At 40.6% G+C, this 25,675-nt stretch overlaps 1 protein-coding gene across 2 annotated transcripts in view; it reads right to left on the bottom strand.

Annotated features, from left to right (window-relative positions):
• The window catches only part of spryd3 (SPRY domain containing 3), a 79,976-nt gene that overhangs the window by 24,060 nt on the left and 30,241 nt on the right, over window positions 1-25,675 (bottom strand). The window contains exons 7-8 of one of the 2 annotated variants that reach the window (XM_080898508.1): window positions 20,492-20,641; window positions 7,273-7,330 (exon numbers count right to left, since the gene is read on the bottom strand). In XM_080898508.1, coding sequence (XP_080754634.1) covers window positions 7,273-7,330; window positions 20,492-20,641 — 208 coding nt within the window. The remainder of the gene's footprint in view (window positions 1-7,272; window positions 7,331-20,491; window positions 20,642-25,675) is intronic. The other variant, XM_080898509.1, reaches the window with a different exon arrangement.

Below are 25,675 nucleotides of genomic sequence, written 5' to 3'. Positions count from 1 at the left end.
ACACACAGAAGATGGAAACAAGTCCAATACATGTCTGACTTGTTTTGGAAAAGATGGGTGAAGGAATACCTACTACAGCAACAGGAACGTCAGCGATGGATTGGAGTAAAAAGGAACCTCATCGTGGGAGATCTGGTTCTCATCATGGACAGTTCGGCACCTCGAAACTCTTGGCCAATGGGACGTGTGATAAAGACTTTTCCTGACCGAAGAGGATTCGTTCGTCAAGTTCGGATTAAAACTCAGACTAGTTGCCTGGATCGACCTATTACCAAACTGTGTCTACTGCTGGAGGCAGATCACAGTTAAAGACTTCTGGGTCCAATTATCAGACTTTGATTGTATTTGGACATAAAATGTCTCTCATTTTTCTTTTAAGATAGACTTTAAGATTACCTATAGGATTCCTGTGGGTAATATTGAAATACAGTAAATGCTTGACTTTTCTCTGCATGTTTTATGTCTCCTACTTGGTTAATTATGGGTAATTATTAGAAGGGATCCTAATAATTAGGGGCTGGTGTGTAGGAGCCATAATTGAATGTATTGAATTTTGATGATCACTGGGTTTTTATTTGTTTGGTTGTTATGGGAGTCACGTGGGTGCTAGCGGTGACATAAATGGGCGTTGTCAGTCTGTCATTCACTGGTTTTGATTTTGACAGAGACGAGGGCTGGGTAGCCGTAGTTTTTGTTGACCGCTGCACTACATGTTCGCTTCGTTATATTAGAGCCTGTGATGTTGTAAGAGTTTGAATCAGGAGCCGATGATACTACTCTGTAAAAATCGCAAAGCACTTTAATAAACAAGCAAACAATTCCACCTCTCGCATTATTGCGTAAAGTTGACAGCGCGTCAGGCAAATAGGCAGGCTTCATCCCCGGCCTCTAGCGACTGTGGAAGTCGCTACACCCGCTGTAGTTGAAGCATCGACATGCGGGTTCTGCCTGACGGGCTGCTCCGAGGTCGAGGATAAGGATTATTTTGAAAAGTGATTCATTACTTTACTACTCTAAGAGAGTCCAAGAATAAAATTATGAAGCTGGAATGAGCAGAATCAGAGACTGTTATTATTATTACGCCCCCCCCCCCTTGTTTTGCTTTGTATTGGTTGGTTGTTTGTAGTCAATGCCGCTATTATTTTTCAGTTCGCTGAGGTTTTTCTTTAAAAAAAACTTTTCCGACTCCATTCTTCCCCAGTGAGACTCTCTTTTGTTTTTACCCCCTCTGAACTCTAGCAGATTCGGGTCGTAACATTATAAATATGTCAGATAAATTATTGCAAATGAATTCCACTGTGTGGTATAGTATTTTCTCTGTATTATTGTATGGCGTTTACCTTACAATGTAAAGCGCCTGGAGGCAACAGTTGTTGTGATTTGGCAATTTGGCACAATATAAATTGAAATTAACTGAAATGAATTATAGCCACAAAGCCTAGATTCAGACAGTATTTACCAGCCTCTCTTTGTGCCCCTAAGTGGTACAGACAATGCCATCCAAAACTAATCTGTCCCAAGGTAAGAGGGTGATATTATCTCCCTTACGTAACAAGTTGCTATTGAATAATTGTTTTTGCAGAACTTGAGCTTGAATCAGATTAAACCCTGTCACTGAAGTTAGACTGAGTCCTATTATCTTGGTCGGCGTGGTTGAGCGGGATGGATGGTGGTTGTGGTGGTCGGGCACAACCTTCAGCTGCGGGTGTTGAGTCATAGCACGTGTGAGTCACTGATGGAGGGGTGTTTGGAAGAGGGGTGTGTGTGTGTGTGTGTTTGGGGCGGGGGGTTGATTGGGTTAATGAGGCTTGCTGAGGAGCACTCACTGGTTGGATGGCTGGTTACTCCTGACAGGGCCCACAGGGACCAACAGCATAGGGACCTCATGGCCCATTAATGTGTGGAGCAAGCACGAAGGATGGAGGTCCACACTGGGCAAAATTCCAATGCAAACACTCGTTGTAACACCAGCGTCGGGCAAAGATCTCTCAGACTATACAAGCTGTACAAAGAAGCAGTGATATTGTTGGAAATACAGTTTGTGTAAATACCTGGAACTTATCAGGACTAAAATAACAGCCTCAAAAGTCAATAATACGCATCAAATGTGATGCAGCTCAGCACTGATTGCGTGTCCGCTGCTATGTACCATAAATCAGGCCAAAAGAAACAGAGCTCTGGTGACAAATTGTTTATAAAAGTTTATACAAAAAGGACAAATGTCACCCTGCGTGATGCAATTTGCCATTTTTCCTGTAAATCACACAATCTACTGCGTTACCTTCTTCTTAATAGATAATGATAAACTCCTGTACTGCCAATGCAGAGAAAAACAGCACTGATCAAAGTATAGATATCAGCTTTAAGTGTTTATTTGGAGCCAAGACCTGCCAAGAATAACTTGGCAGATATTTGCTGGTTCAGGTACTGAGGGCTAATACAAAAACACAACCATAAAATAACAGACACACCTCTGTGCAGAAACATGCCCTTCTGTGGAACTGAGCAGACCCTATTTTGTTAGACCTTCATCCTTCTTGCCCGCTACAAACTTAAATTCAATATCAAACCAAGAGATCTACAAAAATTTATCTCAGAACAATGCTCCAGCAGTCCAATGGTAATAAAGAAACGTGAAGATGAAAACAACCCTCGATTAAAAGTAAAGACACGTGTGACGAGTAACTAGACAATTAAAACGTTACTAGGCCTTAAACTAATTATTGTTTTTTTTTTTGTAATGTACACCACAAGTTAACAGTTGTTTCTCTGTTGTTTTATGTTATGTTACAATGAAACATGCAACTACAGCAACCCCTGCCTTCTTTCTGTGAGAAGACGTTTTTACCCTTTAAAGCCGGTCGGAGCGGGCACGCTCCGTTTTGCGTAACTATTTTTAAATCCCGGTAGCACTGCAACCACATAAGCTAGCGCAATAATTTTTTTTGCATATGAAACCAGAGGAGTTGTACTTACATCTCATGTCATCAGCTTGTCCTAGGTCATGGTTTCCTTCCACATATGGCTTTGCAAAAATTGCATAAAAAGCACTTGCAGCAACAAAAACATAATATTCCAGAAACACACTTTGCTGATCCGATCAGCTGTTCGTAACTCTTCCTACGTTGGAATAGACGTCAGCGCGAACTATCGCATGTCCGCCATGACCTGCCCGAAACTGGAAGTGACGTCATGACACGGAAATGTGGTTGTTTACCTTCAGGGCCTATACAAGCATACTGGTGTCTTTAAAGGTTATGTTTGACTTTATGACTTATGCTTAGGACTCAAATTGCACTGCTGGAAATAGTTTATTTTGATGCACATGCTGTTTTTTTGCAAATTTGATTATAATATTTATTTTCATTTTTCCTGCAGTATATAAAAATTGGTGTATTTCAATAATAAAACTATGAAGACACTCAAAATAAATTTCCTGTGGTGGGAAATTATTTTGTGCAACTTTTTTGTATTTACAGTTTTGAGGGATAAGCCTCTTAAATTTCTCTAACTAGGAATGTATGTTAAAAAAAACAAAAACAATTTTCAATTTTTTTTGTAGTTTATTGCACTTTTTTGCAATTTATGTAATTACTATGCACTTAATGCATACATATTATTAAAATTTGGGCTATAATGGTTGTATTTATGTATAGCAACTTGAAATGCTCCCAAAAATGGCACTACAGCATGTAAAAATATAATACAAGCTCTGGCGGACTTGGTTCTATGGTAGGTCTTAAAGGGTTAAATAAGCAAGGTGGAAAGAAAGCAGATGATAGCTGTGCAAACCAGTGTTGTTCTGCAGCACTTTGATGTAGATAAGTGTGTCGGCTTTGTCAGAGTAAACTGATACAGTATATATCCACTCAGCTGTAGCCATGTTCTGTACGTTCTGATAGACTGTTCATACTAATCTAACACTGCACGAGTGCAAAGCTATGCAAAGCATTTAAAAAGTGATTCCATTAAAGGAAAATGTAATTAAAATGTAATGCTATATTTATATGGATAATGTTTAAAATCATGCATTAAGTAGCCCTCGTAAATAGTTCTCCAGTCTTGGAGGACATTCAAAGCTCCTTTTTGGATGCTGGCTGCCTTTTGTTCTGTCCTCTGTCCAGATGATCTCACACTGCTTTAATAATGTTGAGGTCCGGGCTCTGGAGAGGCGAATCCATGACTGATGATGTTACATTGTGTGTTTTTCTACACAGTTATGCTTTTACTGCACTGGCAGTAAACAATAATTTCTAGATGGCACTGAATGGTGGATCAAAATCTGACAGTACATTTCTACATTCACAACTATTGTTCTGACAAGGCCCCTAACATCACTGAGAAATGCAGCCCCAAACCATGACAAAGCCTCCATCACCACTGATTTTCAGGGCAATTCTTGTGTAATTTGGCATACCTCAGCCAGTTTCCCTTCGTTGAGAAAAGCTTCTTTACAGTCACCATTTCACTGAGACCATTTCTGATGAGGTTTCAGTAAAAAGTTCAATTCAATTCAATTTTATTTATACAGCGCCAAATAACAACAAAAGTGGCCTCAAGGCGCTTCATAGGCACAGAGAAAAACCCAACAATCATATGACCCCCTATGAGCAAGCAAAGCAGGGAACAACTGATGTATACCTGGTCCTATGTCAGATATTTGCTGGATTGTTTTCCTATTTCATGACTTTCAGATACTGATAATCTGCTGTAGATAGGTTTTTTTTTTAGGTCTTCCACTTCTCCGGTTTCTTTAATTTGCACACATTCTGAGATATGCCAAGTTTCCAGCTAACAGCCATTTGGAAATCACCTTGTTGTTGCAAAAATACTATTTTATGCCCATAAAACTTTGGTTATCTTTGGCATTTTTCATAGATTCAACAAAAGAAATTGGAGCAAATTCTGTTTTTTGTGACAGGCTGTTAGTAGCAAAGTGCCAAAAGATACAATTTAAAATTTGCTCTTTCCTAAGTTGTCGAGCTGTTATGTGAATACACAATACGGGTGACTCCACAAAGCTAGATGCATTTTTATGTTTAATATTTTGTTTTTTATGTATGATTCATAGTTCAGTGTTAAGTTGCTTAAGAAAGGGGGGAAAACTCCTCTGAAAATGGTCAGGGCTGAACTGAAATGAGTGGACAAGCAGCCAATGTCCAATGAAAAACTGCAATGTATGCAACTGGCCCTGCATTGGCCACCAGCACTCCGATGTTGGAAAAGGACAACAGGAAACCAAAGATCTATTTACATGATCACTTGATCTGAAACTGAGACAAAACTATGAGTTTAATAAGTTGATCGTAGTATGGCATATGCTGAAGCAGTGGTGACACACTCACTGAAGGTTCATGCTAGGCCAAGTCAGGCTGTTGTAACGTGTCATCTGACAGTTAAAGGAAGAACTGTTCACGTATGAATACAGGTGTACCCTGAACTTTAAGGTGGAACTTATTATCGAGGATAGGTTAGATAAAGCACAGGATGCTTTCAGAAGGCTCAGCTCCATTTGGAAATCTAGACAGCTTACACAGAACACAAATCTAAGCCTCTACAACAGCGATGTGAAGTTCTACCAACCAATCAAGGTCTTCTGCAATGGGTGTCTTCACTGAATATGCAACATCTTCAGACCAAGAGTGTGCCCTGAGATGGACACAATCAGGAAGAGGAAGAAAGGCAGACCACAAACAACTAGAGCGGATGATGAAGGTCAAACATTTGCAGCTTTATGTCTCACATTTAGCAAAGAATGCTAGTAAGAGTAGTTTGGTATCCCTAAGAAACAAAATGTTCGAAAAACCGTCAACGTACTCTAAAAAATATTGCTTTTTTACTTTTGTCACCCTGCCAAAGCGCATCCATGTACAATTCTTGAGACTGACGAGCCTTTCAGTGAAAATCCTGGATGCGTGGAGACATGAAGAAAAGGCTCTGACTGTTGATTTTGAATTGCTGGATCAGAGTCTACACATTAACCGAAGCATGGAAAGCAAACCTCATATGCACAGCGTGGAAAACCACATACATCATTTTAGTCTGTAACAAATAAGATTAATGCGAGCTCTACTGGGGCGTGCACATTGCTGTGGTGTTCAATGCACAGCAGCCAAACCAGGCAGACCGCAGCGCAAGACCTCTGGGACTGGCACAGTGAGCCTCTGTGAAAGACAGGCCTCGTCTGTCACTCAGCAATGAGGCATCATCCACAGACCCCGGCAGGATGCATAGCATCAACTATTATTATTATTAATAAATCCTAAGTATAAATGGAATCTGCAAAGGGATATGGGGATTATAAACATTAACTCAAAACATAAATGGAATGTGCGGACTGAACAAGAAAATGTGTTTTGATAGCTTATTTGGAGGTCAAATGGAATAAAGTATATAAACATTCCTCTAAAAATAAAATCCTACCCTTTTTGTGGTGGAAAAACATGAACGGAAAGTGACATTTATAGTGTGTTATGGTGAATCATTCAGAATAAGAGCAGCAGAAACCCCCCTTTGAGAAAGAATAACAATGGGATGCTTCAGAACAAAATAAAGCAGATAAAAGCCAGCTAGCTCGTAACTGCTTTGGTCAGATAAGGACTAACAAGATCTGAATTGTGACACTGGATTTTCAGATAAAGAGCTGGCTACCCACAGTAGCTTCACCAAGTAATAACAACCACCTACCTAGCTGCTTCTATTCCCATATCATGGCACAAGCGTTTGATAGCTAATCTCTTAGCGCTGTTAGTGAGGCCTGGAATGGGAACTGTGGGGGTTTGTGCAGATGCCTGGATAGATAATGTTCACAGGCTTGTTGTCACAAACAATCAAGACTGAACGTGTGTGTGTGGAAGCAAAGGGAGATAAAGATAACTTTAACTAAACTCGGGTTTTGGTTCATCACTTACAAAGTTGACCGAACTCCCACAGAAAAGCAGATAAAGAGAAACAGAGATTTGGTCCGTTTTATCTCTCTGATGCTGTCACCGTATGTTTTATCAGCCTTTGTGTCTACAATCCTCCTTGATCTCTGTTTGTGTTAGGCACCTTAAACATTAAGCCGAGTTGTCCCTCTGTGATGTTGGCATCTAAAGGCAGCAAAAGATGCTTCAGAGGAAGTAAATCCAATTTATGTATTCTACGGGGGTAATTCCACACCGAGAGGAAAAAAAACAAGACAAACAATCAACACATGACTTTCTTTCTGTGAAACCCAACCCTCTAAGGGGAAATAAGAAAAAAAGAGGAAACTGAGTTAAAATCTCTCACCTGCATGGTAGGCCACTGATCCTCGGCTCCACCCCGGATGTCTGTTCTTGGGGTAGTCCTGCACAAACACAGACACACCGGTCACAATAGATATCTGCACCAGGTAGCTTCAGTGACTAACAGATAACAGATTAACAGACGAGCTAATGAACGGCACAAACAGCTTCACATCGACATAAACATATGTTTTTTTTGACAGTTGGAGTTTCAAGCGGTCAGAAAAACAGATAGATACACAGACTTCAAAGTAATAAAGGTAAAACAGACTCATGGGCTGAGTCTGTTAAACGAAGTCCTGCTGGCCTCATCACCTGCGGGCTAGGATAAGAATTTGCATCTCAGAACTTAAGAGCTACGGTTCTCATTTACAACAGAATGAAGTGCTCAAGGTTGGGAATAAATTGAGGCATTTGGGAGGAACTGACTGATGAACTGCACTGTCTGCAGTCATGACAAAGCTGTTGCAGTAAAGAGAGAGCTGGGCGTTAATTTAATGCTCCATCTATGTCCTTATCGCCAGTTGCAGCCACAAGCTCTGTGTAGCGACCAAAAAAATAAGATCACTGATACAAAAAGCGGAAATGAGCTTCCTCCAAAGGGTGTGCTCAGCCGGAGAGATTTGATGAGCAGATAGGTCATTCGGGAAGAGCTCAGAGTAGCGCAGCAATCACTCAACAGTGAAAGGAGCCAGTTGATATTGTTAAGAATCTGACAAGGACACCTCTTGGGTGCCTGCTAGGTTAGGTGTGTGGGTATTTCCAACCAGAAGGAGACCCTGGGGCAGACCCGGGACATGCTGGAAAGATCACATGTCTGGGCTGTCTTGGGAAGGCCTCGGTGCTGTGACACTCTGGTGATGTTTATTAAATGTTTACATTTAATGAACTTTTACTCTGTGTCAGCTCCAAACTAACAGACCACTTTTCATGTATTTGCACAGCTCAAATACTTGAAAGACTTTTGCTTAAGCTTTGACTACGAACTCTAGACTGTATAAGGTATGATTACCTCCCTTGTAAACGTGACTCTAAAGTGGATCAGTTTTAAAGTCAAAATTTAAAATGGTTTATTTTTTAATATCCTAAAATTTCCAAACGTTTACATTACCAAGCAAAAAACAGATTTAATCTATCCATCTGGTAATTATCTATGAATTCTTAACTTGAAAATGTCAAACTGTCTCCGTTCTTTGAATTATTGCAGCTCACTTAACTCAAACAATGAAACTTCTGAGGGGGAAAAAACACCACTCGGTTTATAAGCAGCCGCCTATCAGTCACCACCTAGATACTGCTATCGCCACGGGCCAATGACAGAAATGCCTCCAGTGTCACTTATCCCCTCAGAGCTGAGAGGTTTGTTCAATAAGGGTTTGAGGTAAAACAGTGCGTACTTTATTTGCCATTTATGCTCCAGAAACTGCTCGACAAAACCCATTTTTGGTCATACTTTTTCAGACAGCAGAGACAATGAAAAACATTGGAAATATTGAAGAGTCCGGTTGTTCTCGACTGCATGAATGCTCTGCTGTTTTTGTGCGTAGCTGGGGCTGTTAGTCTGCGTCTTTGTCCAGCTTTTTTCATGCCTCATTACATTTAAAAACACTAAACATCATGTTGTTTTAAGTAAGACTTCAAAGTAACAAATGAGACAATAATTCAACAGGAAAGTGTGTGCAGAGGCCAAAGAGGAGCAGAACCAAGGATTGTTTTCCCAATTCTACCCAACTGGACTTCTTTTTCAAGCTAGAAGAGTCGCCTCCTGCTGGTCATTAGAAAGAAGGCGTGCTTAAGGACGGCGTCGTAAATGCAGAGTTTCCACTCGTCTATTTTTATATATCATCTATGGCATGAGCACATCAGAACTGGTATATGTTTCTCAAATAGGAGTTTTTAAATGGCATTCAGCCACAGCTTCACCGGCTCCATCCTGTGTCGAAACAGCAGCTCCACTCAGACTGAGCTGGATGTGAAGCTTCGTCTCTCACCAAGACAGAAAAAAAATGATTTCACTTTATAATAACAAGGTTAAAATGATTTAATAGGCTGCAAATCCTAGTTTTTTATGTCCGTTTATAATTCATTTATGCTAAACAGGCTGGCAGGTAGCGTGCACGTCACACACAGTGGCAGATTTAGATCTAGGCAGCTCTGCAAAGCCAGCCTTCAGATTTCCAGAGGAGTTTGAAATGGGTTCTTTATCCATGTTAACATGCTAATGGGTGTGAGGATCATCTGTTTTGGATACCTGTCAGCGTCTGCTGAGGGTGTGTTGTGTTCTCTCTCTCTCTCTCTTTCCATCTGTCTGCATGTACAGTGTGTGCGCCTTTCTCCAGGTTTCACCATGCCAACGGTAATAACTATCAGGCCAACTTTTGGATAAGATCACAGAATGACTCAGAGGTAATTACTAAAGATTTTTATCTGTTTTCTAGGCTGCACATCCATTACTGTAGAAACACACTACTGAGCAAGAGAGAAAAGAGCCACAATGACATTATGGTTTTCTTTTATCTCTCAGTGGGCAACATCTTCTAAATGCTTACTTGTACATCCTCTCTTTTTCCCTAAAGTAAATTCTTCCCACTGCACTTCTTTTCATATAGTATTAGCACACAAAAGGCAACCTGAAGACCTTTCATTTTCATCTTGTCAAAGAAATCCAAATATGACGAGGATGACGTCCAGAAAAGAAAAACAAATCAGCCTTTAGCAAGACGCTGTGAAGGGAGCTGTGCTTTTATTCAAACAGGCTCTGACTGATGACTGATGCAGACTGAATAGGTAATACATTACCCAAAGCAATATAAGCCAGATGAAATTATTACTATTAGCACCTGTGTGGGATGAGAGGTGAACAACGGGGACAGTGCAGACAGACAGCTTGGCCAGGACAGGCATTCGGAGGCCACGACATCAGGGAAACATCAACGATCCCATCTGACAACCCCATTGGGGCTGGAGGAACAGGAAATGGAGATGGATGGAGGGGGGGAAAGCGAGAGAAGACGAGAGTGAGACATCAGCAGAAGAAGAGAGAGACATGGAGGAATGCAGCTACCGCTCCAAGCCTGAAACCCCTTGATCCGCCAAGTCTGCTCCTCTTCCCCCTCGTCTCAACCACAAGCCTGAGGATTCCTCCAGCTGACTGGCATGTGGGTTCCCCGAGAAGGAAAGGAACGTCTGGGTGTTTTCTCCCTGATTGATGAGCCTGATCAGTGATTTCTAAAATAAGGCCCTATTAGGAACAGCTAAGCAAATAAGGGGAAGATTTAGAGTTTCTAATGTAAACCGCAGACATGTGTCTGATAACTGGATCAACCATTAAATGCTTGTTCTCATAGATGTCTTTGTGGTAATTGTTGTGTCCATCATTTCTAATTCAAAACATGTCCTCAGTGTATTCCATCCATCAAAATAAATATGGTGTCCCTTCCACAACCTACTGATTTAACTAACTCTGATTTAATAATGCCTATTGGCTAGACTACCACACATTTTATTCATCGATGAAAATTATCCGCACGGGATAAAAAAATTATACTTTTTTTTTTTTTTTTTTTTCCTAAATGACATCAGAAACAGCAGTATGCGACATTACGTGATGGCAGAGCTTCAGTTCATCCTTTGTCATTTTTTTTTTTTTTTTTTTTTAATAAATAGGACAGGGGGAATGAATGAGAGATACTTTTTAGAGTAAAAGGTCTCAACAGCTGTTGGATGGATTATCAGGGAATTCAATAAAGACATTTGTCATCTTTGTGAACTCAGGTGGCTCGACTGATCATAATTTGTTAGGTCAAAGATTTAATTAATCCAACACTTTGGTTTATAATCAAAAACCTTTGACATGTGGAAAAGTTTGCACATACACGTGCACAGAAAAAGCAACCTCAACTGATGTCATCCACATAGACTGCATATGAAAAATAGATGTAGCCACTGTGACATCATCCACTGGTTTCTGGACTTTGCATTGAAAGAGTGAAAGGTAAAGTTTACAAGATGCTAGTGAGGCTCACTGTGGTGTAAGGTTTGGAGACAGTGACACTGGAGGTGCTAGGATGGACTGGATTAGAAATGAGCATATCAGTGTGGAGTGAAAGGTCTGCGGTGCCGCTGCAGGGGAGGCGGACGCACCTGAGCGGCATCTGCAATCACGCCTCGCCGGCTTAAAGTCTGAACTGGGTTCTGTCTGTCATTTAGGGGGGATTAGCTGGGGGATTCCCATGATGCATTGAGTATTTCCTTTTCAGTCAACTTTCTCACTCAACATGTGTTAACAGACCTCTCGCATTGAATCATACTTGTTATTAATCTCTGGCTCTATTCCACAGCATGTCTTTATCCTGTCTTCCGTCTCTCACCGCAACCGGTCGCACCAGATGGCCCCGCCCCTCCCTGAGCCTGGTTCATTATTGTAGGGTCTACCTTACAATATTCGGTCTTTAAGTGATGACATGATGAATCCTGCTTCCGGGCCCAAACTACTCTGTGTTTAATAAGGCTTTTGTGTTTTTTACATGTTTTAATGCTTTGTATCTTGTTCTATTGAAAGCCCCTAAAAACAGTCAGTGATCACTGTCGGCCTCTCTCAGTTTTTATTACCGCTAATCATTTTAAAGCAGTATATTGATAACTAACCTTGTATTGTGGATGGATTTTCTCAGTTGTTGTCCTGACTGAATTTCAGCCCGTTTACAGCATCCTGCAATGCGATTGCAATTGTACCGAACCTTCGGGAACCCTCACGTTAACTTTTATTGAGTGGAAAAAAGTTAGCGTTCATCCTCCAGCTTCACTGTTTATATTATGCTAACATAGCTAGGGCGATCGTGGCTCAAGAGTTGGCAGCTCGTCTTGTGATCGGAAGGATCACGTAGCACATCACTATATACCAGCTAGCCAAACTTCAGTAACCCTACAAACGTCACTGCTGTTTAGTTTCCTATCTTCATTTATGTTGGAAATGATAGCAGGGCTGTACGTCTTAATTTGGTTCAGAACTCTCTCAGTCAGAACATGGTATATTATATTTATAGCGAGCTAACTTCCTGCTAACTTCTAACGCCGTTAAACTTCATAAATTCGTTTTTTGTGGATGCCTGGATGTTAAACTTAATTGTTATGCCTGGTAAAGCAGCAACGCTGATCATTTTATTACAGATGAAAGGAAAGAGACAGTTTTTAACTCTCAGTGATGCTGCAGTGATCGTTGGACTTAGGGACCTGCAGCAGAGTTTGGGCCCAGGCACGGCTAATGACGTCAGACTTAAAGACTGACGTCAGCGCCTTGAGGCGACTGTTGTTGTGATTTGGCGCTATATAAATAAACTCAATTGAATTTAATTGAAAGTTGTTGGTGTGTGTTCGTTTGGCGGCTGAAAAGCTGCAGCCATGTCTGTAAGACACAGCAACCAGGAATAAAGAAAGTATGCTGAAAAGCATTAAAATATGGTCGGGTCTACCGTGGATTCATTATAATCAGATGGGCAGCTCAGACCAAGCGCTTTAGAGGCAAAGTTATCAAGGCTGAGGTGGTTTGGACGTGCTGAGGAGGGAAAGTGGGTATAAAGCGGACAAAGGATGTTGAATAGGGAGCTTCCAGGCAAGAAGAAAAGAGTAAGAACATAGAGAGACTTCAAGGATGTCGTGAAGGAGGACTTGCAGAGGGTTGGTGTGACAGACGAGGATACTAGGAACAGAGTGAGATGGAGGCAGATGATTCGCTGTGGTGACCCCTAAAGAAAATTATTGTTTTAGTGCAATTGTTTTAGCTCGAAGTGACCATATTTGGGACGAGTGATCAACTAATGCTTGGAAGATTAGTTAGTAAACTGTAGCCATCAACTGAATGGATGAATTCAATAATAAAAACTGTATTAGAGACTGATTGGGAAGTCTCTATCAAATCATATTAGTCAGATAAAAACTTATTTTGGTTGCTCCCTCTAGATAATCTATTAGAAGGTACCAACAGCACAAATACTTTTAAAGACTCAAACTAGACCACATTAAGGTGTATGAGTTATAAAATTATGTAACGAAAAGCGTTTTAATATGGGAGTCATTATGGATTGATTTGTTTTTGAAGTCAGCCTCAACCAACCAGTTTTTGGCATCTCCCCAATCATTTTTTTTAGCCCTGAAGGTTGATGTTTGGTTATCCAGAAACAGTGTTAAGCTGGCCAAACACTCCATATTCTGGCAGCCTTTTACATGCAATGTAATGTTTTAAAAAATAATCACAAATTTATGATAATAGGAATATTTTTATTTCCTTTAGAAGGGTGCTGAATTTTTGTTTGGTCATGCAACTTTAGCCTGGATCTCTTAGCGTGACAGTGGGCTGTATTCGCCCCATTTCCTGCTTCACATTTATTTCTTGGATTGCACCTTGGTGTCACATTTAACCTGTGCCAAGAAAACAATCTGAGCAGAGCCTGATAGTGTTTAGTTCCCCTTCATTTTGGCGATGAGTGATAAATGAATGATTTTAGTCACAGTCTTTGTATAATTCAAACTTAGCCAAGAGATAAGCATTATTCTCTTGAGGATGCCCCACTTCTCCAAGTTTCATTAAAACCATCCTATAGTTCTTGTGTAATCCCGTTTACAGTCAGACACATATGAATACATGAAAATGCTCTAAACATATAACAACAGGGAGTCCTGGAGTAGCTGGTTTGGCCTCACGCTGAGCCTTGATATCAACATCAGAGCCAGTCTAGAATACGACATACAGATATATTTAAAAGTTGTTTACTGCACTTTTTAGTGTAAATTAATAAACTATTTAACTTCCTGTGTTAATATTCTCCTACAGCGTTTGCATTCTTACATGTTTTTATCCCCAGTTAGAAACCATCCATAGATATGTACTCTCTCTGCAGTGCTGCAATTTTGGTATTCAATAAGTGATAGTGCCAGTAATCACATGTACACTCCTCTATTGATGACTGGATTAATTAACCAGGTGGTTTACTCTCACAAAACCCAAACTTTTGAAACATGGTCACTACCCCTGTTTGCCTAGAGCAATGCAAAGAACTGTAAGCTCCTGGAAAGAATAATAAACGGTAGACTTGAATCCACAGCATGGAAGAGCAAAAGCCTTCGATATCAGATCCACAGCTGCTATCAGAGCAGCCTGCATTTCCACACTGTGGCAGAGTAAACAAGTCTGAAAAAGTATGACTGGGAAGGTGCGGGCAGAAAGGAAAACCATGTGGAAGCAGATACCCATCACCTACTGCTGCTATCGCACTGACATATCACAGCACTGTCTAAAAATATAACTCAAGCCATGAAGTGCCGCAGATGTGCATGTACGAGTGTTTGCGTGCATACGTGTGTGAAGAAGTCACAGTTTGCGGGAAGGGAAAGTACTGTTTCTGTTTGTACGTGCCTCACCTATAGGGGTTGGACACAGGCTGTGTAGGGAACTAATGCAGGTCTGTTTGTTTAACCCCATGTCATCAGGCTAAAACCTCCAGCTGCCCACATAACAGCAACTGTCTGTCATTAGCCATTGATGTGACTCGAGAGAAGAGAACAACAGCCTATCTGTGTGTATTTGTTTGGGCATGTCCATCACTTTTTATGGATGCAAGTTCAAATGCAAGATGAAATCAGATAAATTGCTAAATTAGCTCTGTTATTGAACGAGTGCCAGAGAGATTGCATAGCTGATGTTTAGCGTGGCAGCGTATTTTTCATTTAAGACAGGAGTGTGTCGCAAAATTTATAGCTATTTTCCAAAGAAATACCAAATAGTACAATACACTAAAGCCTCTGACTGAGGCAGAGGTAAAAGTCTATTTACAAATACTACTGGAAACTACTGCAAATGGTGCCAAGGAGGCACCAGGAAACCAAAACATCTCCTCTGAGAGAATAGAAAACCAGATATAAGTCAGAGGCAGCAGACCTGTTGGTTTGTGTGAAAGCAGCTGATAAGGGGACAGAATTATATGTTAGTGGAGCTTATTGCAAAGCAAATAAATTACAGATATCGTACTTAAAAGCACCTTTATTTGTCAATACAATCAGAGCTCCCGCTATGCCACTACACAGATAACAGAGGAAATGTTCTGCAGGAATGCATTCAGACTTGCCTTCTGGTGTACCTTGGGGACAAAGTTTGAAAACCTATGTTTTAGACTACTGCATTAAAAGTTTGGGGTCACTTAGAGCAGTTATTGTCTTATTATCAGAAATGTTCATAAGTTAGTTAGTGATTTTTAGTGGAGTATCTACATAGGCCCACTTTCAGGAGCCATCACTTCTGTACTACCTAATGCAGTTTCATGCGTTCAAAGTCAAACTGCTCATGTTGGTACAGCTTGCAATCACTGTGCTGTTATAAGAAGATTTTTTTTTAAAAAAAGCTTTCATACAGCGGTTTTCATAAACAAGTTCCAGTTTGGGTTTTATGTGTACCATTTGTTGGGTTTACAACCTGCTTCTCAACTTGTATTTATGCTTGTCTTCATGTCCAGTTCTGCTCTGATGTCTTCCACTTCTCTTTCTGCTTTAGTTATCCAACTTACACTGCTCATCAATCAGCTGACTCCCAGCCTAAGAGCTTCCTGTTTCTGTCCAGTGGCCAAGAAAATATTCCACATGCCAATGTACAAAAGAAAAGGACAGACTGAAAGAATATGATGTTCTTCATCTTTAAATCTATCCATTTTAAATAATACCTTTTCATAGTTCAAGTTAACATCTTCAGACATCATTTACATCTTTTTCCATCTAGGCACCGTCCAAAACCCAAAAGATACACAGTTTAATCCACATTCATGAAGGAGCTGCTGCCCAGTATGTCTGAGACTTGTTTACGAGAAAGGGGAAAGTAGAGCAGGAGGCTGAAGATGGATTGTCATCTGTGTTGACGTGGACGCTGTACTGATCTGCTGTTGTAAAGAGAGAGCTGAGAGTGAAAGTGAAGCTTTCAATTTACACTTCAACCCTCAACTAAAGCCAAACACTGCGGGTAGTGACCGAAAGAATGAGATCTTGGATAAAAGTAGTGGAAATGAGATTCCTCCCAAGGCTGTCTAGGCTCAGCCTTAGAGATAGGGTGAGGAACCTGTTCATTGAGGAGGGACTCAGAGTCGAGCTGCCGGGGATGCATCCTGTTCAACTCTTTGTTGAGATGTTTTGGGCATGCTGAACTTGGAGGAGACCCCACAACAAACCCAGAAGATGCTGTGAGATGACGGAGCTTGGCTGGCTTAGCAATGCCTTGTTGTCCCATCGGAAAAGCTGGGTGGCCACAGCTTAGACCCAGATAAGTAGTAGATTTATGAAAGCATAAAATAGTCAAGTTTTAGAAAGTGGAAGTAGTGATTGTTTTAGCATTGTTGCATTATAAACGAATGATTCTTTAAAGCGGAATTTATACTAAGTAGCATCCCTGACACTGTTGTTGCACTGGTTGTGATCAGAGGCCTTGGCACAGTAACTGATCCTTTGTTTTATCCTAAGTTGACCCTGCTAGAAAGAGATTCTTGGAGCAGCACAAAAAACCCGTTAGAAGGACTGCTGCATCACAAGAGGAAAAGGAAGAGCGCTGTTCCCAGGACCTGTTCCCGGGGCACACCAGGACAGAGGAAACCGTTTTATTTCTTGTTTGTGTGTACGAGCGTGTAGGCTTTGCTGTGTGTGTGTAGCTTTATGACTGGGCTGCTGTACATTACCAGAGACTCAATACAAGAGGGTCAAGGGTGAACTGAGAAAACCATCTGTCTTTTTTAAACACTGATGGCTACTCAATCAAATACTTTCCGTTCACTCCTCTGTCATCCATTTTTCTCTCCCAGCTGTATCTATACTCCCACAGGGTTACCGTCATTTTTTGTAGGATTTTAAGCAGATGGCGGTTGTTTGTTTTTTAAAACATGAGGGCTTTCCTGCTTCGTTTTTTTTCACCTGTGTTTTTCCCTTTCCCTTGATTTTTCTAGCTCTTGACGTTTTACCTAGCTTCCCCACCTTGCCATCTACTCTCTACACTCTTCCACCCCATAATTAATCCTAGATCTCTTTGTCCCACAGCCTAGCAACCGCTGTGTGTACCGGATGAAAAACAACTGTGCTACCAAGCGTATGCATGCTGTACATTCATAAAGACCCTTATCTTCCGTCTTCAGAGGAATGAGAGAGAAAGCAAGGGGGTCATGACAGGTCTAGGAATGGCAGCGGGGTCAAAACAGATCTTAGATTATGAAACACGCTAAACAACAGCATTTACTTTACACACAAAGAACTCAGACTTATCACATAGCCCAAATTCTTCAGACTTTCCCTTTTGCAGGAAACTGGCAATAGTGGCTTAGGGGATTGAAAAATTAACTCCACCCCCGCCTCCTTTTTCGTCTTTTCTTTTGATTTGTTAAGTGTTTTTTTAAAGCTTAAAAAAATTCCCTAAACTTAACGCTTAATAAGGTTTAAAAAAGCGAGAAATGCCAGGCTATAAACATGTTTTTATCTTCTGTTAAATTTTGGCAATGTTAACATATGAGTCTACGGAGACTGGTTCACTTTTGGAGCCATCCTTCAGTGGCCACTGGAGGAACTGCAGTTTTTGGCACTTCCATGCTGGCTTCATTTTTGAGCCAACGTGTGCTTGTTTAGCACATTTGCATGCTAACTTTCACTAATTTGCATTTAACACAGAGTGCAACGCAGGCTAATAGGAATGTTATTAGCTTCAGGGGTATTCTGAAAATCTGCTCGGATAGTGATGCTCAAGTAAAAGTCATAATAATGGATAATACAGGATTCTTGGGGCTGCTGTTGATACCGTAACGTGTATTAAAAAGGGAAAAGCTGCTTTGGCATCGCTCCTGAACTTAGGCTTAAAGCTTTTATACCAAAAACCCTGATTAAACCCAACAAACAAAAGTAATGCAGCCATTTTAAAAAAGGTGAGGGAACCTGAAAGCAAGCAAACTGACTTAAGTAATCGCCGCTCAACCGCTTCCTCACCCAGCACTGTCTGTATGTGTTTGCTTACATGTGTGAAACCCGACATTTGTCTGGTTTTATCTTTTTCTGCATATAAAATAATTCTGAAAATATAACAATAATGTCAACTAACATTTTTGACATGTGTATTTGTTGCAAAATCAGTGTTGGCTGAAACAAAAAAAGAGTTCTTATCATCATTTGTGGATTCTGAAATGCTACTAAAATGAAAATTATAATTACTTATTTTGTTACTCCTTGGATCAAAACATTAGTTACTTTCACTGAGTATTGTAGAAACTGTTACAGAACTACTTATTGCACTGATTGTGAAACGAATGAATGAAAGCAATAAACTGTGATACTCCACGCTCTTACCTTTCCAGTCACAAGGCAGGCCCGACCTAACACATACCCTGCTTTATCCCTCTTTTACACTCTACTGGAGATCATAATTTACAAAATGAGCATCATGTTCAGTAACTATAAACCCATCAGAAAAGTGTTTAAAGAGGTCATGGAGAAAAGTAGCATCATTTTCCCATATCATTTTTATGATCTTCCCCCTGCTGGAGATTACAAAGAATGTAGATTTAAGGCATTTTACCCATTGTCTTACACTGCATACCTGATGCCTTTGGTTGAAATATCATTAGGGAAAGGCACTGGATAAACAACTGAGTCATGAAGTCAACTTTTTAACTTCTTTCGAGTTGTCCTATGCCTTTCTTTTGTGAGTAAACAACAGCTTAACAGTAACAGTAGGCCATAAGACAGGCCAACTAAACAAATAGTTGCAGCTTGTGTCTAAAAAATATCTTTAACTTATAAAATTCCCCAATGCTTTCACCTGACAGGCTGATAGGCTTGCAGTACATGTGCAGAAACTCTGCTAATATCACAACGTAGTCCATTTAAACAATTTTATTAATTTGCCAATTTTAAAGAATTCCATAGCTACGAAGGAAACGTGTAAGTGGAGCACGCATATGCTGTCCAAGTCTATTTTTTCCACTCACCTTCTCCTATACATCTGTATAGCTCTATATCTTCCCGTCATCCAGTAAGGTGACCTATGCATCCCCTCGTTTCTCTTCTATATAAATTCCCTGTGAAACCTTGAAAGATGTTATAGAAGTTTCATCTTTTGTTTTTGTTATTAAAAGGAGCCGAGTTTTGACCCTGGGAGAGACAGTGCTGGCAGCTCTCTGTAGGCCTTGGCTTTGGCACTTACTAATATTTCACATCCATAACACTCAAGGCTACACTTAAAGGGTGGGGAAAAAACTCACAAATCATTAACCCACATAGATGAAGAAATAGTTCCTGAGTCATCGGAGTTTAATCTTGTCTTTCATGAGGAGGGTTAAAACAGCTCTGTTGAACCTATTACTCCTTTTATTTTAAATCTCTGCAGGTGTGTATTGAAAGGTCTTGACATATTGATCGTAGATTTATTCAATTTCAGCATCTCTTGTCTATCAGTTTCACTATATTCTGCCTGTTTCGTTCTTTAAAGCCGGCCAGCACTCGAAGTGGCGGTGCTAATGCTGAAATTGGAACCGCATGTGCATACTTTGGAAAAAGAAATAGGGGTTCAAACGAGAGTGTTAAAATTTCGTTAATTGTATTTTCCTCTTAAAGGTGTTTCATCTCCCCAAAGTAGGCCATTAAAGAATGGGTAAACTGCTGGATAATGGGAATAAAAATCAATTATAAAGGCACAGTACCAATACATTTACTACTGAACTATGCTCCAAAATCTAAAAACAGTTTTACCAGCTTAGCAACTCATCCTATTTTCTCAATTCACTGGGATCTGCATGTATGTGAAAGAACTTATAAAAGGACAAGAGTGCCGCTGCTCTTCCATCAGGCCAACATTACAACATTCCCAAGACAGGGCCTGAGGAACATTTTGTACATGGTAATTATCTGCCTAGTTCCCAATTCAGGCTTTTGTCAAAGTTTTCCATCATTAGCATGTTTTTACCTCGACCACTTGTCGAACTATGGGGAACGGAAAGGGCGCGTATGAGTGAGTAGAATCCAAGAATAAGTCAGTGGGAGACGTGTTCATGCAGTCCACATGCTCTGAAACCATTAAGCTATGCTTTTTAATATATTACAATGTGGAAAAATAGGCATGGTGGCTAAATGCTGAACACCCCTTCCCCCAAAGAAAAAAGAAAAAAAAGTGAATGTAGGTGTAAAAATGTCAAAAGCTGTTCTTTTCTTAGAAAGCTCACCCTTCTTGCCAAGCCCAGGGCAATGTAGCATTTCTCCCCAGCATCGACTATCTCCACTTCATAGTAATGACAGCGGGTGGTGAGTGGCTGTCGGGCCTGGGCCAAACCCACATCCATAATACTCTTTCCTTTGCCAACATACTCCAAAAGCTGAGAAAGAAAAAAAAACATGCAGAGAAGAAGAAGAATGGGGGTTAATATGCTGAGAAATAAACAACAGACTCACATTACCAACAAAAGACTGCAGGGTTTCAGACTCCGCGTGATTGGCTCCGTTCTGCAACTAACTGTATTTATGACACAAGTATTAGCCCCTGAATCGTTGTAGCGGTGCAACTAGGGGGAAAAATATAAAGAAATATGCAGCTGAGGTTAGGGCTGGGCGATATGACCCAAAATTCATATCTCGATATTTTTTAGCTGGATGGCGATATAAGATATATATCTCGATTTTTTTTTTAAAGCCATAAGTTAAGAACAAAAAGAGAGTTCTTAGTCACACTGTGTCCCCGATGTCACACGGGCACTTTTATTTATATACAGCGTAGATGTACATGAAGAAATTACTCAAAAATAAATTATCAGCATTTATTAAATAATCATGGTCCATAAATAAAAGAAAACAATGTTGTTTTTGTGCATAACAAAAAGCTCACAATTGTGCAGTCAAAATGTAAACTAAAAGACGCTGAGCATAATAACAAAGAGACAGATTTCACAGCTGCACCACGTCTCTGAACAGGTGCCGTTTGTGGTCCTTATACACACACAGTACGGTAATATTACGTTGAAGCACAGTACGTATCACTCCGCGAGGCTCCTCCCCGGTAGCCGTAATCCTCCGACAATCCATCAAGCGGTGCAGCTCCGTAGCTTAGCAAAGTCATGTTAAAACATTTTTTGACAGATTGCTGAGCGCTGTGTACCACATAAAATCGGTTCGCGGTCAGTAAGCACAACCAGAATTCATACATAAGGCGCGCTGTCGATTTTTGAGAAAATGAAAGGATTTTAGGCCGTGCAGCCCCTCCTGGCTGCATGTCGTTAGCGCGGTTAGCACGGTTAGCTCGCTAACACGTTGACGCCGTCCAGCCCCACGCACGGTAACTCGCTAACGGAGATTTTCCGCTTTCATCTTGTCATTGCCTGCAGGTGAAGTTATGGGGGAGGCGGAGTTGTGTTCAGTGAAGGAGAGGCGAGGCCGAGTAACGTTGCGTAGAGACAAAAGTGGACGAAAGAGAGGCAAACCTGCGGCTCCACAAGTATAATTATAACGTAACATAGACTATATCGATATAAACGATATTGTCACATCTTATATCTCGTATGAAAATATATCGATATTTTTAAAAAACTCGATATATCGCCCAGCCCTAGCTGAGGTCTACCATTACTTTTGTAATGGTTGTCAAAGGTACAGCTGCAGGCAAGCAGGGAACTGTGGTAATGTTTTCAAAGCACATACATGTAATCTCCATGAAAACGGGCACCCGTTGTTTGTTCAGCTCAGCCACTGCTGTCATTGTGTTTCTCTTACTTTCTCAACTCTTTAAGAGTTTGTATTAATGACCAAGTCCTTGCAGAGGACCACTTCAGCCTCTTTGAATTTATACAGACTTTTAGCTTCAATCATTTACGTTTCTTAAACCACACCACTGGGTCATTTTTTGGACAAAACACTAACTTGTTCTTAATGAACATTGACCAAAAGGCACAAGATTTTAGACACCTATTCGGCATGAGTCACAGGCATCATATATAGTTTAGTGTAACCAATGCTCTTTTGTGGTTTTCAAATTTCACCATATTTGGTGAACGTGCAATATAATGTCCACCCTGGATGTATTTCAAATAATGTTTGGGTAAGCATTCATGGCCACTGTATAATGAAGTGTTTGGTCATCTTCTGAGGTTTTCTCTGGCAGTACAAAGAGGTTATCAAGGTTTTGTTTTTTTTTAAATATCGCAGCAATTATTGGTGACTGCCATGAAATTTGGTACTGAATATCCATCGTGTCAAACTGGCAACATATTTGATCCCATAACTTGCTATTGGCACTATAATTGTCTGCTTCATCCTAAATATCATCTATATACATGCATTGAAATATGGTACAAATATTCTTGATTCCACACCAATGAATCCCTTTGATATTAAATATCCAGATTTTACAAAGAGGACACCAGTTTACTCCAGGTTTTGGGTGTTAGGTGAATTTCTGTTAAGGTCCCTCCTGTCCAGTCTTTAGTGTTGTTAGAGAATTGTTTTCTTTGTTTTCACCTGTGCCACTGTTCCTGGACGGTTCATTGTTAGATGGTTTTGGTGAGTCCTTCAGATCTTACGAGAGTTTTCTTCTCCTCACTGATCTTCAAATAAACCTTTGCGTTCTTCAGTGGTCTAGTGCAGCAGTCCCCAACCTTTTTTGCACCACAGTCCGACAATAATTTCACTCACCGGCCTATAAGGTGTCGCGGATAAATACAACAAAATAAAACCAGTACCGGTACCGAAAAAAAACCATGGAAATCGAGTTAACAATAAAAACGATTAACAAAATAACGCTAAAAACTGATAAAACCCTGAAAACTATGAATTTCACACTCTCGCGGCCCGGTACCAAACGACTCACGGACCGGTACCGGTGGCCCAGGGGTTGGGGACCACTGGTCTAGTGAACTTCATCGTTCATTGCGAAAGAATCACCGTAAGATGCCCAAGATCGTGTAGTAACATCCCGTTTCCGCTGTGAAAGTTTCATTGGAAGTTCTGCTGAAAGATTTTGCAGGTGCGGAAAGGGCAGATGATCAAGACCCGTGGGAGTTTCATTTTGCACTTCACTGGAAATGTCTCTGCAATCTGAATCTGAATGTCCATATAATCCTCAACTGTACCAGCTCTTGTTGTTTGTGCAGCTTTCGGCTTCTAAATGAATTAACTTTAAAATGGATAAGCATGAAATCCCAACAGGTATTCATCTTTCCCTCAAGATAAATAAAAACTCTACTTATCCCCTAGACTTTCCACTGGTAGGGCTGACAAACAAAACCATGAATGCCTTAGAGGAGACACCGTTCAAAAATGTCTCACCTGTTTCTGTGAAGGCAGGGTGGATAGGAAACACAGCTGATCAAGCTTGGGCAGGACCCAGTGTTGTTATAGAGGCCAGGGACTTAATTAACCACGCAACTAGCTGTTACAAGTGTATCCTAAGTGAGTGGGCATTATGATAGATTGACACTTCCAAACCCAGTCAAACCCTCACTGAATCGCCCACAGGGACTATCCTACAAGTACGAACAGCCACTCCAGACTGAAGATCCATTACTTGATGGTAATACAATTACTTTCAATTCTATTTTGGTCTTAAGCATCTAAACAGGTGAAGATGGGTGGGAACAGGTGAGTAGGTAGACAAAGCCTTTAGTCTGAGCGGAGTTTCCATGTCATGTGAGTGAATGTGTGAGCATGTGCGCAATGAAGAATACACCCCCAGGCTGAAAGGCTAGGATGACAGACGAGGTGGGGGTGGACAAAATTACTTCTGCATTAAGCCTCTGTGATTCTGAGCGTGCAACACCACCTGGGTGTGCTACGATTCAGTAGCCAGCCACTTAAAACGACACACCTGGTGGGAAAAGCTATTCAACATGTATGTCAAAAAAGTCAAGTGTCTCAATTAAGTTATTACAATTTTTTTTCTCTGTGTTATTTGCTGTTGCTTAGCGATCTGTCAAACTGAAAATGATTCAGAAATGGAGCTGAGGCAATCGAAGGCGATTAAACTGGTTGAATAGGACTGTACTTGTGTAGTTCATGTAGTTACACGCATTTTATTAACAGACATAAAAACCAAGAGTTATTGCAGCATTCCAAGTATGCAGAGACTAAGGAAACCACACAACCAATATCAGATTGTTATATGAGATAACCAATGTAATAGATTGCAGGATATTGATTTCAAGATCTTTTTATAGTGCTAACGATCACTACCTAGGACTTACTTTTCTTATGGGACATACAGTCGACTCTCTGCCAGAAAAACTAAGTACACCTCATGATTCGACCAGTCAGTGGACACATCGATCACTGGTTGAGGACTGTGATATCAGCATAGTGCCATGAACATTTACACTTCATTCGCTGCAGTCTTTTCCTGGCTGCTCAGAAAAAGTTATAGAAATCACAGATTCAATGATGGGAGAGGAATCGAACAAGCAGAAACAGGACAAAAAAATATCAGTAGTGAAGATTTTTCCACAGTTTTATGCAGAACCCATGTTTTCCAACTGCTGCAGCAATTTCCCCCTGTGCCATCTGGGAATCCCAGCACTCGCTCTCTTTGATGTAGGATGTAAAAATGCCAGTGGAGACCAACCTGCTCACAGACCTGTGCCTGAAGCCCAGCCACAAGCTGAAATAAATTTTTGGTCCCCACTGCCATACACAAGGACAGCCACAGCAAGCATTCAGTTTTGGGGGCTACCTGGGGATAAATACCCACTGCAGAAGTCCTGCACACAAGGTTTTTCCTATATATTGGATAAATGTGCTGCCCACCAAAGACGTTTTGGCCGTCCCCCAAAGGAAAATTACCAGGACTGTGATTTTAAACAAGTTAAACAACTGGGGATGAATTTGCCCTAAGTGAGCTAATACAGACAATCTTTGGGCCAATCGCCCCTACGTGCTTAGTCAATCCGCCAAAGGCCTATTTTGAGTCAGGAAAAACCCTGACATACCTTCCATGAGTTTTTCTGTATGCAGAAAATCTGAAGTGATTTAATAGCCAGCCAGCAGTTGGTAATGTAACATCCCATCATCTTCTTGTCTTTTATTTCTTGCAGTCTTCTCCATATTGCTTTGCTGTGTGATAGATGCCTAGTAGTGGCAACAAATATTTCCTCTTTTGTTCTGCAGAATCAGCATCAAGTGATATTTGCTTGGTTTTATGCCAATTTTTTAAAGTTACTATATTACATACATGGAAATGTTAACTAGTATTTAGACTTTAAGGCTATTTTTTGTTGTTTCATTGATAGGGTCACCATCCCAGTCCTAGTATTTCCAACTTGTGTTTGTTGTTGTTTTTGTTGTCCAAGTTCCTCTTGTGCTAAAAGATAAAGCCAACACCAAAATCTGCAGTTCCTTTAAAAGCCACCAGAGGCTAGCTCCAAAAAACGACT

The sequence above is a fragment of the Rhamphochromis sp. 'chilingali' genome (genome assembly GCF_963969265.1).
Source record: "Rhamphochromis sp. 'chilingali' genome assembly, chromosome: 12".
Taxonomy (NCBI): Eukaryota; Metazoa; Chordata; class Actinopteri; order Cichliformes; family Cichlidae; genus Rhamphochromis; species Rhamphochromis sp. 'chilingali'.
Note: the sequence above shows the minus strand (reverse complement) of the source record. Positions and strands in the feature narration are given on the sequence as shown.